Source organism: Lissotriton helveticus, chromosome 4_2 (assembly GCF_964261635.1).
Source record: "Lissotriton helveticus chromosome 4_2, aLisHel1.1, whole genome shotgun sequence".
In the NCBI taxonomy this organism is placed as follows: Eukaryota; Metazoa; Chordata; class Amphibia; order Caudata; family Salamandridae; genus Lissotriton; species Lissotriton helveticus.
This window is the reverse complement of record NC_136064.1, coordinates 151,593,658-151,608,033: the sequence shown is the minus strand read 5'-3', so window position 1 is coordinate 151,608,033 and position 14,376 is coordinate 151,593,658. Positions and strand designations below refer to the sequence as shown.

At 44.8% G+C, this 14,376-nt stretch overlaps 1 protein-coding gene across 1 annotated transcript in view; it reads right to left on the bottom strand.

Moving 5' to 3' along the window:
- The window catches only part of LOC144752008 (olfactory receptor 5V1-like), a 103,479-nt gene extending 89,612 nt beyond the window's left edge, over positions 1-13,867 (bottom strand). The window contains exon 1 of the mRNA XM_078639968.1: positions 13,747-13,867. Within this exon, the coding sequence (XP_078496094.1) occupies positions 13,747-13,867 (121 nt within the window). The remainder of the gene's footprint in view (positions 1-13,746) is intronic.
- Between the last annotated feature and the right edge of the window lie 509 nt (positions 13,868-14,376).

Here is a 14,376-nt window from a genome sequence, read left to right as displayed (position 1 = left end):
GACAGCTAGAAATATGATGAGTAGAATGTATGTTGCAACGTCTGCAAGATGGATTTCTGAGTCTGGAATGTGTGAGGACACAGTGGAAAGCGTGAAAGAAATTCAGAAAGAGGCGACTGAGGAGGAAAAGCGTGCATGGAAAGAGAGCACGGGTAAATTGGACTCGAGTGGGTGTTGGATTGACTTGTCGGAACAACAGCGTTGGATGTTGCCTGATGCGTATGTGCTTGCAGTAGTAACGATGGCACATGGAGCAGCGCACATCAGTTCTAAAGGGATTTGTAAGATGTTGGCTCCAGTTTGGAAGAATGATGGGATTAGTAAGTGTGCATAGAGAGTGGTGAGAAATTGTATGGTATGCTTGATGCATAATCCTGGCAAGGGAATCCCCACACCTGCAGGTCACTTCGCTCCTCCTTCCTGCCCCTTTGAAGTGATCCAGCTAGACTTCATTCACATGGATCGTTGTAATAACCTAAAGTACGTCCTAGTGGTAGTTTGTGCGTTCTCCAGATGGATCGAAGCATACCCACTGAAGGACAATACTGCTTTGTCCACTGCCAAGATCCTTCTTAAAGAATACTTCCCCAGATTCGGAATGCCACGGATTGTATGGTCAGATAACGGAAGTGAGTTCATAGGGAAAGTTATGCAGAGTGTGTGTGCCGGCCTAGGGATTAGACAAAAGTTTCACAGTGCGAATCATCCCCAGTCCGCGGGTTTGGTTGAGGGTTACAATGGTACCCTTAAACTGAAACTTGCTAAGATACAAGCATCCACGGGTTTGCCCTGGCCAGATGCACTGCCTTTGGCTTTGTTATCAACAAGAGCAACTGTACATTCTAGAGTAGGGCTCAGTCCATATGAAATAATTTTTGGTCGTCCTGCAAATGTTTGGGGGGTACCTAGACCGAAAGAATTTAAGCAGCTGGAATACCCAATGTTAATTGATTATCTTTTCGACTTGACTGCTAAATTGAGCCTTATTCACCAACAGGTTTTCGATGCATTGCCAAAACCACCGGAGAGTCCAGGTCATCAGCTGAAACCTGGGGATCAAGTAGTCATTAGAAATTTTGCAAGAACGAAAAATCTTCAGCCCAGATTCGTTGGCCCTTTCCAAGTCCTATTGGCGACGAGAACTGCTATTCGAGCGGCCGGAAGGAAGAATTGGATCCACACGACACATGTCAAACGTGTGCCTCTGCCACTTCCTTACGACAACTGGGTAAAGAAAGGAATCAGTGCCTCTGAAGCAGAACAAATACCCAGGTTCATCCCTTTCAGTGATGCAGAACTGATCACTGATACATCAAACTCTGACTCTCCTCCTGAAACTGCTCTTTTGAACCCTGAACATTTGCCATCTGCAAACGCGAACATTGCAACGTCAGCTGAAAATACATTGTTTCCAGATCAGACAGCTCCTGCAAAACTGAGATACAACTTGCGACCTCGCAATATGGACAAATAAAGCAGGAAACTGCCTATTTTCACATTTGAATTTTCTGATACATTGCCTCCAGCCAGGAAGTTTGCTATTATTTTGTTGTTTTAAATTTTGCCTTGCCGTCTGGGTAGCCGTAGGGTCGTGGCTGTGTGCCTAGTTGAATCTGCGGGGTCAGACATAAGGTCGATCTTTCTGTTAGTTCTGGGAACTCCCAGGGCTGATAGAGGCATTTTCATCTACGTACACATCATCAGTGGTCACGAGCGGATTGTAGAAGATGGAGCTTCCTGAGCTGCAACGAAAGAATGTAATTTATGTTCGCAGAAATAGACTGTACCGAATACTTCACAGCAAATGCTTTCTAATACAATGTGCAGTTACATTTTTAATTGTTTTGATAACGTTGGTGGGTGGAATCATCTTTGGTGTGCATTTGATTTTTATGCCGGTAACTACAGTACCTCCCCTTGATCCTACTACTTCTACGGTTTCTTCTATGCATTCTTTTCACTCGTTTCCTGAACACGAACAAGCTCGACGCTCTGAATTTATTAACAATACATTTGTACAGCTCTTGCATCAACACCAACTGGTAGTTAATACTACAGACTGCTGGGTGTGTGGCTTGATACCTCACACTATGGAGAAAGGCATTCCCTATCTAGTTTTGCCTTTTAGCTATAATGGATCATTTCAGGCCTTTCAGACTATTTTTTCCTATGCCCTTGAGACCTATCCTCCGCGTCCACCACGGTCCACTAAATACAACTCAGCCAACAAAGCTTTAGTCCAGGGAATTATTGACATGATTAAAGACGTCAATAATACTCCATCTTACCCTAGAGATGAATTACGGGTGTATTTGAGTTGGAACTCTACCGAGTATCGCCTTAGTTTGGGAGAGAGCAAGCGTAAAAGCTCCATTTCAGTCTGGGTCGTGCCTCACCGAGGTCAGGTCTGTTTGCAAGGAAATGGGAGAAATCTGAGAGCTCAGCTAGGGAGGAGTGAGTGCGTTGAGACTTACGTATTTCCGTCTAACTCCTCCCCTGCCTTCCTTACTGCTAGGGGTACTTACTTCATCTGTCAAGACAGAGCGTATACATGGCTGCCTGCTGACTTCTCAGGTTCATGTTATATTGCTCGATTGTTACCTCCGACATACACTGCTTCTTCAGATTATCACAAGACCAGAGTAGCAAGAGGTGTCTTCAGCAAGGAAGATACCGCTGGTCAGGAAGCTGGAGACTTCTTCAAAGGTTTCCTTCCGTTTTGGGGGCCTATGGCCAATAGTAGAAATCTACGTCAACTAACACGGGTAGTTGAATCTACTATTACAGAAACTGCTGGTGCCCTTAGTAACTTAACAGCTGAGCTTCAGGCGGATCGTCTCATGACGTTGCAGAACCGTATGGTTCTAGACGTAATACTTGCAGATCGAGGTGGGGTATGCAGAATGATCCAATCGAGCTGCTGTGTTTTCATTCCCAATAATGCTCCAACCGTCTATGAAGCGATCTCTAAGCTACACAAGATTTCCGACTCTATACACGTAGACAAGGGAAACTGGTCCTTCATGGAGTGGTTTTGGACTCTGGTATCAGCGTGGGGATGGAAGGTTCTGATGGTCATTGGTGTCATCCTAGTATTTCTGTTCTCATGCTGCCTTATTATCCAATGTGGTCCCGCTTTGTGTAGTCTCTGTGCTGCAACCTGTTTCAGAAGACCACCTGCATTAGGAGAAAAGGCACGAGACAGGATGATGATGCAACAACATGTCACTGACATAATGAGCATAGAGTTAGATTCTGACATAGACTGAGTAATTGCCTATGTAAGGGCAAAAGGAGGGTCTGAGGTTCCGTGACGATTTTACCCGTGTTTGTAACATTGTCGCAAATGCATAATTTTGGTATCAGTGAACCGCAAATGATCCATTTAGTATATCCTGGTGTTTTCGCTATACTACGAGCAAGAGCACTCCTGTTACAAACACATTTCTGTTCTACCCGTGGCATCCATCTTAGAACAAGGAAGCCATTTTGTATTCCTTGCCCTCACATAATCAATGGACACGCAATGACCTCTTTTCATTTAAGGACACGTAGGCTTTAGCCGGCAATTCACCTTGCTAGTGACACGTGCACCTTAGGCCAGCAACGCTGTGGCAGCATGACTCGGCAAGAGCTGCCTCCCCAGCCTGAGGCCAGTCCTGCTATACTGGTTCTCGTGTTCGTTGGTCTGATCATGATTAGGCGGCCGAAGCTGGTAACCGTGCCCATTTACGACCCACAAACATCTCTTATCCTACTCTTCTATCTTCTGCACCTGGCTCTGCTCCTTTCCTTCTGGGCCTTTATTAGGGGGAGGTAACGAAATTTACGATGAGGCGGTCCGGGTCTTTAATGGAAAGTTGACATGGGATTATGACGGAATAGTGGGAACCCCTCGTTCGTAATGTTTTGACATCAGATATTGTTGACGATTCCTGTGCAACGCCAAATATTTATTGTTTAAGATACAAAGGTTTTGGAATGTGCTAACATGTAAAGAAATTTGCCTGAAGCCCAATATTCAGTATATAAGGAGCAACCCTCTTTGTACAAATTGAACAGGCTCCTAGATACTGCCCATGTGTAGTTTCTGTGACTTCTGTGTCCCTGCAGTAATAAACCTTTGGTCTTTGACGCCACCATCGAGAAGCCCGTGTTTCTGTTTGTTTGTGCACCGAGGCAGGTTGAACTCCGGGGTCTTCGGGTGTTATCCCTGACACCTCTGGACGGAACCAAAAAGTCCAGAACTCCAGGACTATGTCTAATGCCCTTTACCTGGGCTCCCCTGCTGCCACTATCTCTAAATTACAGACAATTCAAAACTGGGCAGCAAGATTTCTTGTAGGCATTCCCAACCATCTCTTGGCCAAACCTGCCCTCAAATCACTCCACTGGCTGCCAGTCCAGGAGAGAGTTAAGTTTAAGGCCTTGTGTATCGCTCATAAGTCTATGTTTAAAACCGGGCACTTCAGGACATCATTCAGCCTTATGAGCCTAATAGATCCCTCCGCTCCAAAACTAAGAACTTGGCCACTATTCCCAGAATCAGGAAGGCAAGAAGCGGAGGTCGATCCTTCTCACTTAACGCTGCTAGACTCTGGAACTCCCTCCCTCTTCACCTCCGCACAGAATCCAACCACCTTTCCTTCTGAGAATCCCTAAAAACGTTTCTCTTTCCAATCTGAATTGAGTAACATCTCCGCGTTGCCACTGTAAGTGCAGGGGTGCCTCCGGGTAGCCATGCGCTATATAAATGTTTTTACAATTACAATTACTATGGGCGTCATAGGTCACATGTCCACCTATCTCTGGTCTATGGTTAAACGCTGGAAGGAGGGGGAGGTGTTACGAGGCCCGTATAACGTTGCGAGGCCTTATTAATAGTACAATGTACACTTTATAAATGTTATTAATGTAACACATCTCACTAAATTCCAGTCATTATTTCCACACATTGGCTGTTGTTACACAGGATTTCTATTTTTAATGCATTCCTACACATTTAACTGTAAACTGGCATAGACTGGGCTTTGCTTCTTTTAGCAGAAGTGAATAGGGTTAATAACGCTCACAGCAGGCCATATTTTGTTTTCTACTGAAACTCTGATTTCCAAGAACTATTAACACGCCCAGGTGAAGAAATGTAAGTAGGACCCATGCTGTGCTCCCCTCTACAGACTCTGCAGCCCTATCAGACCGCCGAGGATTGCACGACAACTTTACAAACCTCATTGGACGCTGGGTGTCTGCTCATGAAGCAGAACTCAAACTATGGGGCATGGTGCTGTTCATTACTATAGTGTCGTGTTTCATATTACCGCAAATCTCTGCAGAACACTGAATAACACTGACAGCTGGGCAGAGGGAACGTGATCCCGCCTGAGTTTAAAATGTCTGACAGATTTGCAGCTCTTGCTCAGCCTCTCAGACGTGAGTCTGCTCCAGTGATGGAAATACATTCAGAGAAGTAATAATTCTCCAATGGCAATCTGGCGATTCACTGGGCACCTTCCCGAGGCATTTTCATTTTGGAATCCAGATATATGAGAAATTTTGCATGTCCCCATTGCCAGTTAAAGCACTCTATCCAGGCCTGCAAAGTATCACGCAACAGGAGTGACACTAACGCATTTCAGTGTGGTGATCCGCATCACTGCACTGAAATACAAAGTCACGAATAATATACATAGTGCCTCCTAGGACTTCAAGCCCCATACCACCTACTCAGGCTTCAGGATACCCTTGCGGCTGATAGTGCACTTTACAAATATACATAACATCCTAGAAGTGCAATGCATTATGCCGCAAATGCTGGAGTGTGGGGACGAAGTGGGAGCTTACTCTCCCAGAGAAAGTGCGCAAAGGTCTTCCAAAAAATGAAGATCATACTGCTGTTTAGTACATCAGAACAGTCTGACGAACAGTCAGAAGGAAGTGGTGATAACTTATGCAAGTTAGTATCTACAATGCTCAATTCTGCCACTGACACAGCCTTGCAGTTGTGGGCTGTAATCATGAGGCTGTGGAGAATCATGTCTTTGTGCAGGGCAGACCAATGTCAGATCTGGTGCTGCTGTGGCTGTCTTCCACATATCTGTGCCTTCTTATTCATCCAAGTGTCAGTACGTTTCCAGTTTCACATGCCTGGTCTCCAAACCTAAAGTGGCAATGTCATTGGTATTTATATCATTTGTTAACTTTCTACATTCATGGAATTTCCATTGTTTCAAATTTGCTAGCGCTTTGTGTTACCTTTACTATCCCAGTATTGCCAATGGGAGTGCACTTAACTAAATTCCAACACAACTACTTTTTGATAATCCACATCTCCAAGGTCCTGAGAAATTCTGGTGACTTCTGGGTATCCTGGAAAGTTATTTACAATACATTTGAAAACAGAAAAACACTCATGAGCCGCTTCTTCCTTCAAATACTTTCTTGTTAGTCAATGACTCAACGAAAAAAAGTAGATGAGCCAATTTATTGCAACAATTTATTAAAATAGCGTATACAGTGAGGTCCTCTTTATAAGTGCATCAACAATCCTGATTCAATCATTTATGTCCAAAAATTCAAATGCTGCAATTATTAGTAATTTTACATTGCGGAATTACCTTAGGATCACAAATTGTCTGTGGAATGGAGAATTTCTACAGAAATCAACATTACTGTTTCAGCTAGTAATTGCCAAATTCTGGTTGAACAAGAGCAGGAACCCAAGTTTGACCTCATAAATGTGTCACTGAAATTACCCAAGGTAATAATGCATGCTGTAATACAGCTTGCAAAATTAATGCATTACTCAAAACCCCTGATTCAAGCATAAACTCCTTCTTTTGCCCAAATTATAATTCTGAGTAACTCACAATGAGGGTCTTACATCCAACTAGATAGGTTGTCTACATTAGGAGACAAGTCCTCGACCCCGGGCGAGTGAGAGGCTTGCTACAGTGAGGACATTGAGTACCCTGCCAGGGCTAATGTCAAGACCTGACTTTTGCGGGTCCAGTGGAAGTGGCTCGTCTAGAAAGCATTTGTGACCACCTAATGAAATACTATTTTTTTCCCTTTACTTTCACATGTTTTAGCACTATACAGCAGAAGTGTTGTATTGCTAAGTCCTGATGAATGCGCCTACACCTAAGGTTAGGGCAATTGATGGGCAGAAACATGTTGACTATATGAACATAATAATGTTTTCTCCCAGTGGAATCACTTCTGCATAGTTTTAATCCTAACACTGAACAGACAAGAATAAAGCAGAATGCCTGTGGGGTTTTTAGTTTTTTAAATTAACTATTCTTTTATTTTCATACACACAGCATCATTCACCTACACTATTGTATCACATATGGTCCTACAAAAAGGTGGTGTGAGGAGGAACCCTATGATGGTGGATGAGGGTTCTCGTCCTTAAAAATACAATTTCAAAGACTCCTGAGTTCGTTTTTCGCATTTATGTATCATTTTAGACTCAGGTATTTTGTTGTGTTTCTAAATCATGTTGTGGGGACCTGATACCCGCTGGTTTTGAAATCTCCCGCCCTTTTTGTCTATATATACATTAGCAGACAGCCACCGAATTGCGGTGTCCCACTTCCTTCAAATAGCTTTTGAGAACAAAACACATACGGGGCAAAGCAGAAACAGTACAAAGATAGTTCCTGATAAATGTACCAAAGCATTCACAAGGTACACAATTTAAGGTAAGCAAATTCTATCTTCACTTTCTTGATTTTTTGTGCTTTGACATCTTTTAGATACTTTCTGTGCTTTTTTTAATTTTAACTTCATGTAGCAGCAATTTGTGTCTGAGTTGCCTCTGGTAGTGCGCTTTATTTAAATATTTTCACACATGAATTAGTCAGTAAACCACTAAAAAGGAATTCCATTATAATTATTTGCCTTCTAGATTTGGTGCTTTTTTCCACACATCATACTTTTTAGAAAATAACTTGCACGGTGAACATTTTGGGGGCCGTGAATTTTTCATAACAGAAGTGGTAGTCTGGAAAACAGTAAAAATGGAAAAATTGTGTCCATGCTTCTGTGAGCCTTTGAATTTGTGTTCTTCATTCTGAAGCATATTTATATCTCAGGTAGCAATTACTATTCATTTGCAGCAGTAGCCTTTAAACATTTTGGGCCTCATCCGAGTGCCTGGTTATTTGATGTGTTATTACTGCACAAGGAAAAAACAGATGCTGCAGGGTGCATTCTCAGAACGAGAACTAAACTGGGATAAGTGATACCAGATGCTTTCGTCCGATGTCAAATAAGGAATACAGCATTTTCTCCTCACAAACTGCTAATTTTAACCTGGCAATGCGAAAATGTGTAATATTTTTCATCTACTTGTAATTCTGATTCAGGAGCAGACTTCCATTTGTGTCTCAATCAGGTTTCCTGGCCCCACGGCAGGAGAAGGCGGTGAAAGGAGCGGAGGTAAGTGTTTCCATGTGGGCCCTTGTGTTATGTATTTCCCTGAAGCACCTTTCTTTGCTGTAATGTTTTAGTATTAACGCGAGGCTGCGGGGGAGATGGAGTGCTTTTATTTAAATATCCATGTTAATCGCCGCTCGTGAAGGGGCTTCAATTAACATGGATTCTAGGTATTCGCGAGTATCCTCCAGCGCCAACCCTACATCGCTAGAATACTACTGATGATAGAAAAACCTAAAGGCTTCCCGAATACCTGCAGCCTCCGTAATAACCCTCCTGTTACTATCGAAGATTTCAGAAACCTCACCCGCTGAAAACTTTTTGCCGGGTTCTGACAGCCAAGAAATGCCCCACCCGCTCATTTAATTGATAGCTCTGTTCTTGTTTAGCCAAATAGATTTCAGCAGCTTTTTTTGGCATGGTCATCCCCTGCTTCCGCCTTTTTCATAGGTAGCTTCACCAATAGTTCATCAAGCGCTTCACCCGATATAATCGCCAACACTAATGCTTCCCCTAGCCTAGCCTGTCCTCCTTATTTTGCCATCCCTTAATTGCTCCCGTTTCTGTCGGCGCAAACTGTAACTCATTGGCTCCCCTCTCACAGTCGCCTTAAACGTATCCCAGACAATTCCAAACCTGGAGGATCTTTGATTACACTCCCAAAACTCCCTGATTTTTAATTTTTTTTATTTGATTTATATAGCGCAATTATAACCCTGGGGTCTCTAAGCGCTTTGTCAGGTTGCACAACAAATTCCTAAAGGGCCCTACCAGGAGTTAAAGCCCACCCCAGGCCCTCTGAAAAAGAACAGTTTTCAGCTTCTTCCGGAAGGACATCAGATTGGACTCCTTCCGCAGATCAGTCGGCAGATTGTTCCAAACTGCTGGGAGGGTATTGGAGATGGCACGGCCACCCACTGTGGCCAGTCTGAAGCGTGGTTGGGTCAGAAGGGTTGCTTCAGAAGATCTTAACGCCCTACCTGGTATATATGGAGTCAGACGGGTCTTGACGATCCTGGGGCCTTGCCATAGAGTGATTTGTGTGCAATACAGGACCCTTTAAAGAGCACCCTCTGCCTTACTGGCAGCCAGTGTAGCTCACGCAAAAGTGGAGACGCATGTGAGTTCCTTGGTTTCTTAAAAATGAGCCTGGCAGCATCATTCATCACCACTTGCAACTTATCCAAAAGTTTTTGGGGCAGTCCTAAATACAGCGAATTGCCATAATCCAACCTTGATAGTATCATTGCGGAAACCGCCTGTCTCAAGGTGGAGAATGACAATAGTGGTGCAATTTTCCTCTGTTATCGGAGAAGACCGACACAGGTTCCTGCCACCATGGTGACTTGCTTCCGCATGGATAGTTTGTCATCCACATGGATGCCTAAGCTTTTTACCACCGCTGCAGGTTCTGGGGGTGGGCCAAGTTCTCTTGGCCAAAACCCGTTGTGCCAAGGACTACCAGCAATGGTGATTGGTAGGACCTCCGTCTTGTCAGGGTTGATTTTTAAGGAGTTCAAAGACATCCAATTGGCTGTATACTTAAGAATATTTTGCAGCCTTGCTACCGCCCCGGGAGCCTCATCCATATGGATGATGATTTGGGTGTCGTCGGCGTAGTTATACACCTGACAATCCATTTGATTGAGGAGTGAAATCAACGGTTGTAGGTATATATTAAATAGAAGGGGCGACAAAGCAGACCCCTGCGGCACTCCACAAGAAATTGGCGTTGCAGTGGAGAGCAATTCTCCCAGCTGTACTCTTTGTGTCCTTCCTTGTAAGAAAGAGGCAAACCAGGCAAGAGCTGTGCCCCGGATGCCGAAATCCCCCAACCGCGACAGTAGTTGTTTATGACACACTGTGTCAAACGCCGCGGAGAGGTCTAACAACACCAGGGCACCAGGTATCCTCCTATCTGCCCTATTCCTGAGCTCATCTAAGATGGACAACATAACCAGTTCCGTGCTGTGATTCGCACGGAACCCCGATTGATTCGGTTCCAGCAGGCCGTTCCTTTCCAGATGGTCGGAAAGGTAGGACAAAATATGCTGTTCTAGCCCTTTGGCCAGGAAAGGAATCTGGGAAATAGGCCTGAAATTTTTCAGGCATTTCACGTCTGCCCCTGTTTTTTTTAGCAAAGGGATCAGTCGTGCTTCCTTAAAGGCTAGTGGAACCTTGCCTAATGCTAAGGATGCAATCAGGAGGGCCAAAACCTCTTCCTCCATACCTGGCATAGCCAGTTTAAATACTTCAGGAGGGCAAGGATCAGCCTGAGAGCCAGACTTAACTCGCCCCATAAGCAGTGGCAGTCCCTCCTTCGCAATCAAGGGTAGGGTGTCCAAAGGACTGTCCACCGACTTCTTAACCGGGGTAACTTGTAGGGGGCAGGCATGCGTGAGGGTGCAAGCAATTTCAGAGATGAAATCAGTAATTTTACTGGTGAAAAAGTCCTGAAATCTCTGACAGTCCTCTAGAGTGAACTCTGGCCTCTGTTCTTTTATTTTCCTGAGTTCATTTAGAACTCTAAAGATTTCTTTTTGTGGATCTATAGCTGTAGTGATCCTTTCCTCATAAAACTCGGCCTTCCTAGCTGTTATGGCCCGTTTATAGGACGCTAGTTCTAGTAAATAGAGACTTCGCGCCTTGGTGTCATAGGCTCTGCGCCAAGCTCTCTCCGCCTTGCGCAGAACCCTCTTCTTCTCCCTAAGAGAGTCATTATACCAAGGGGATCCCGAGCCTCTATTCACTAAATTGACCCTTCGTGCTGGCGCCACATGATCGGCCGCTTTTCGAAGTCTGTCATCCAAATTACTGAAGAGGGCATCCGGATTCTCATTCAGAGAATTCAGGGGTGGATTCGCTAGGAGATGTACTACCATTTTGTCTCCATTGATATTTTTCCATTTCCTCACCACCCTCTGTCCTTCTACAGGTTTCATTTTATGTAGGTTCATCAGGAGATCTCCCTTTACCAGATAATGATCCGACCAGACACAAGGCAACGTAATCGTCAATCCCTGTACCGGAAGTGACGTCCACACCAGATCAAGCGTGTGACCTTTCACATGTGTCGGCCCCTTTCCTTGTTGGACTAGCCCTAGCGATGATAGAGCCTCATCAATCTGACTAGCCTGCCCTTCTTTAGGGGTAGTTTCCCAGTGGTAGTTAAAGTCTCCCAATATAACCATATTGTCGTACCTCGAGCGCAAGTCCTGCACTAGCTTCACGAACAAGTCTGGAAACACCGGCATGCCCCATGGAGGACGATACACCACCAGGTCTATCAAGCAGTCTATCCCCAGCCTCAGTTTAACACCGAGCACCTCCGTCCCTCCCAAATTTTCTACCAAGATTGTTTCTCCTCGCATACGGTCTGTAAAGAAAAGTGCCACCCCTCTGCCTCTCTTCTCACCCACTCTATTACAACATAAAACCGAAAAGTTAGCCGGTAGAGCAGCCGCAAGAGAGTCCTCCAGCCACGTCTCCGTGACTCCTAACACGTCGAGCTCCCCGTCCTCCAGTAACGAAAACACCTCTCCATTGTGTTTTTGGAGGGAACGAGTGTTTAACAGCCCATAGTGCACGACCCCGGCTTTATGAGCAAGAAACCCTCCGGACCCTTTCTCCGGAGCCCTCCACAACCCTTCCTGTCGAAGTAGGGCTGCACTCCCCTCCTCGAGGGACGTATCGCTCAGGTTACATCCCAATAGCTCACCTCTATCATAAGTAATGCGCGAACCAGGGATCCTGGCCCCGGGTCCCGTCTGGTGCGCGCTTGCATGTGGCAGGTTTAAATGGCCTCCTGTGAGCCTATCGCGTCAGGCAGCAGCTCGCCTGCTAACAAAAATGTCTGCCGCAGCCGGCACTACCTCACCCTGATCCACCCTTTCATATATAAGATGTAGTCAGGGTCATCTAATAGCCTCCGTTCAAAGATCCACCCAACATTACTCCTTTCCAGCATTGTAAAATTAACATCCAACACCAATGGATTAAGATCTGAAATAGTTCGAAGATGCTTCTCAATCCCTGCCTGGGACCTACACTGATTAGACACGAAAAAGTAATCAAGGCGGGAAACAGTTTTGTGTGGTGCAGAAAAAGTCTTACTACCTGCATCCAACGGTTTCAGATGAGACCATGTATCAACTAGTCCATTACAAACTAAGTTGGACATGGTGAAGCCCACCTTCCCTTTTTTCCCTGTATATTTACTAAGCGGGTCGGCACAGCGCATCCCCAGACTATTAATATTAAAGTCCACACTAATGATTATCAGGGCAGGCCATGTTGCCAGGCTAGAATCTAAATACTCCAATATCTCTGCATCATCACATGTGGAACCATATACTGAGCCAAGTGTAAATTTAAAATGATTTAACGAGCATTCAACCAAAACCCACTGCCCCATAGGTCAGCAGATTTTCTAAGCACAGTAACATCATTCCTCCGAGTTAAAATTGCTACCCCCGTGTTCGTGAACCCTGCATTGTATAAACTAATAGTCTCTACAACCCTCAATATGCATTTCCTGAGTACAAACAAAATCCAGATGTAGGGATTTTAACCAGATTGGTGCCTTATTCCGCTTGACCTGGTCATTAAGACCGCAGATATTTACTGAAAAAAAACGTAAAGCCATGATCTAAAATCCTGAACACAATTGCCACTAATCCTATTTTCAGTTTCGCGTTTGCACTCATTTTGAATTTCACATTACCAGTTATTTCCTGAATCACATTATCTAACCAGCTACAATTCTTTTGAGTCCACCTATACAACGGGTGTATGTATGTATGTATTGTGACTTATATAGCGCACGTATCACCCAAAGGTATCAAGGCGCTTGCTTAGGGAACCTGTCCTGGTATTCTCCTGTGAGATACCCCAGCAGGGTATCCACAAGGTGAAAGCCAGGCATCCCGCCGTGAGGGGCCGTAGTGGAGATTAAGCAAGCTATTGCCCAGAGTCGCAGAGTGTGACCCCATGAGTCGAGTAGGCACCGGAGCGAGAATTGTCGAGTCTGTGGAATTTTGAGCCCGAGACCCGCCGAGGCGGGGAATCGAACCCTGGTCCACGGCCGATCTCAGCTTCCGGGTCTGCCGCCTCTAACCACTGAGCCATGCCCAGAAATGGTTTTCCACAGATTAAAAAAAATTAAAACTTGATCTACGTCAAGCAGAAAGGAAATGGAGAAACAAATATTCACCAGACGACAAAAATGCCTACTTAGCCGTCCTCAGAACTTACAAAAAAAATTCGGACTGCAAAAACCGAATATTTCTCACAAAAAATCCTCACCTCGACTCCTGTCAATATCACAAGCTTGTTTCTCCTGGGCATCTTTGAAGATCTCTATTTTCTCAACCTCCTCCTCGACGACTGCAGTATGATTTTCAACATGAGCGATTCGATCTGCCATGTTGGAGCACAGCTTATTCGTCTTCCTGATAGCTCCTTGAAGTTTTTGGTAGCAAGCTGAGACTTTTTACTCTCCTGCCTAGCCTCCCCTTGCATTGTTTTAAGAGTTGCATATAATAATTCCATCGTCCCAACTCTAGCTCCACCACCAAGCTCTTCAGGACTATTACTATTCCATGCTGTTAAAGTGGATACCGAGTGATCCCATTCCAGCTGCCTAGTGGTGGAACCCGCAGATCTGCTGCAGATCTGCCTTTGGTCCTAGCTCTACGCCTTGAGCTTGCAGATTTACTTTGAAGTATATGTGATACGTCCGGGGACTCTTCACCAGTATCTTCACTAGTCTCGCTTTGTCAGAAGGCAGACCGCAAAGATAGCGAAGAATTGGAGAGGCTATTCTCTCAAGATGGAATAATGGGTGCCTTGCAAGATCTGCCCTCGGGTAAAGCTGTTGGACCTGATCAAATCCCGCTCGAATTCTATAAAATCTTCAAGGATGATGTAGGCCCT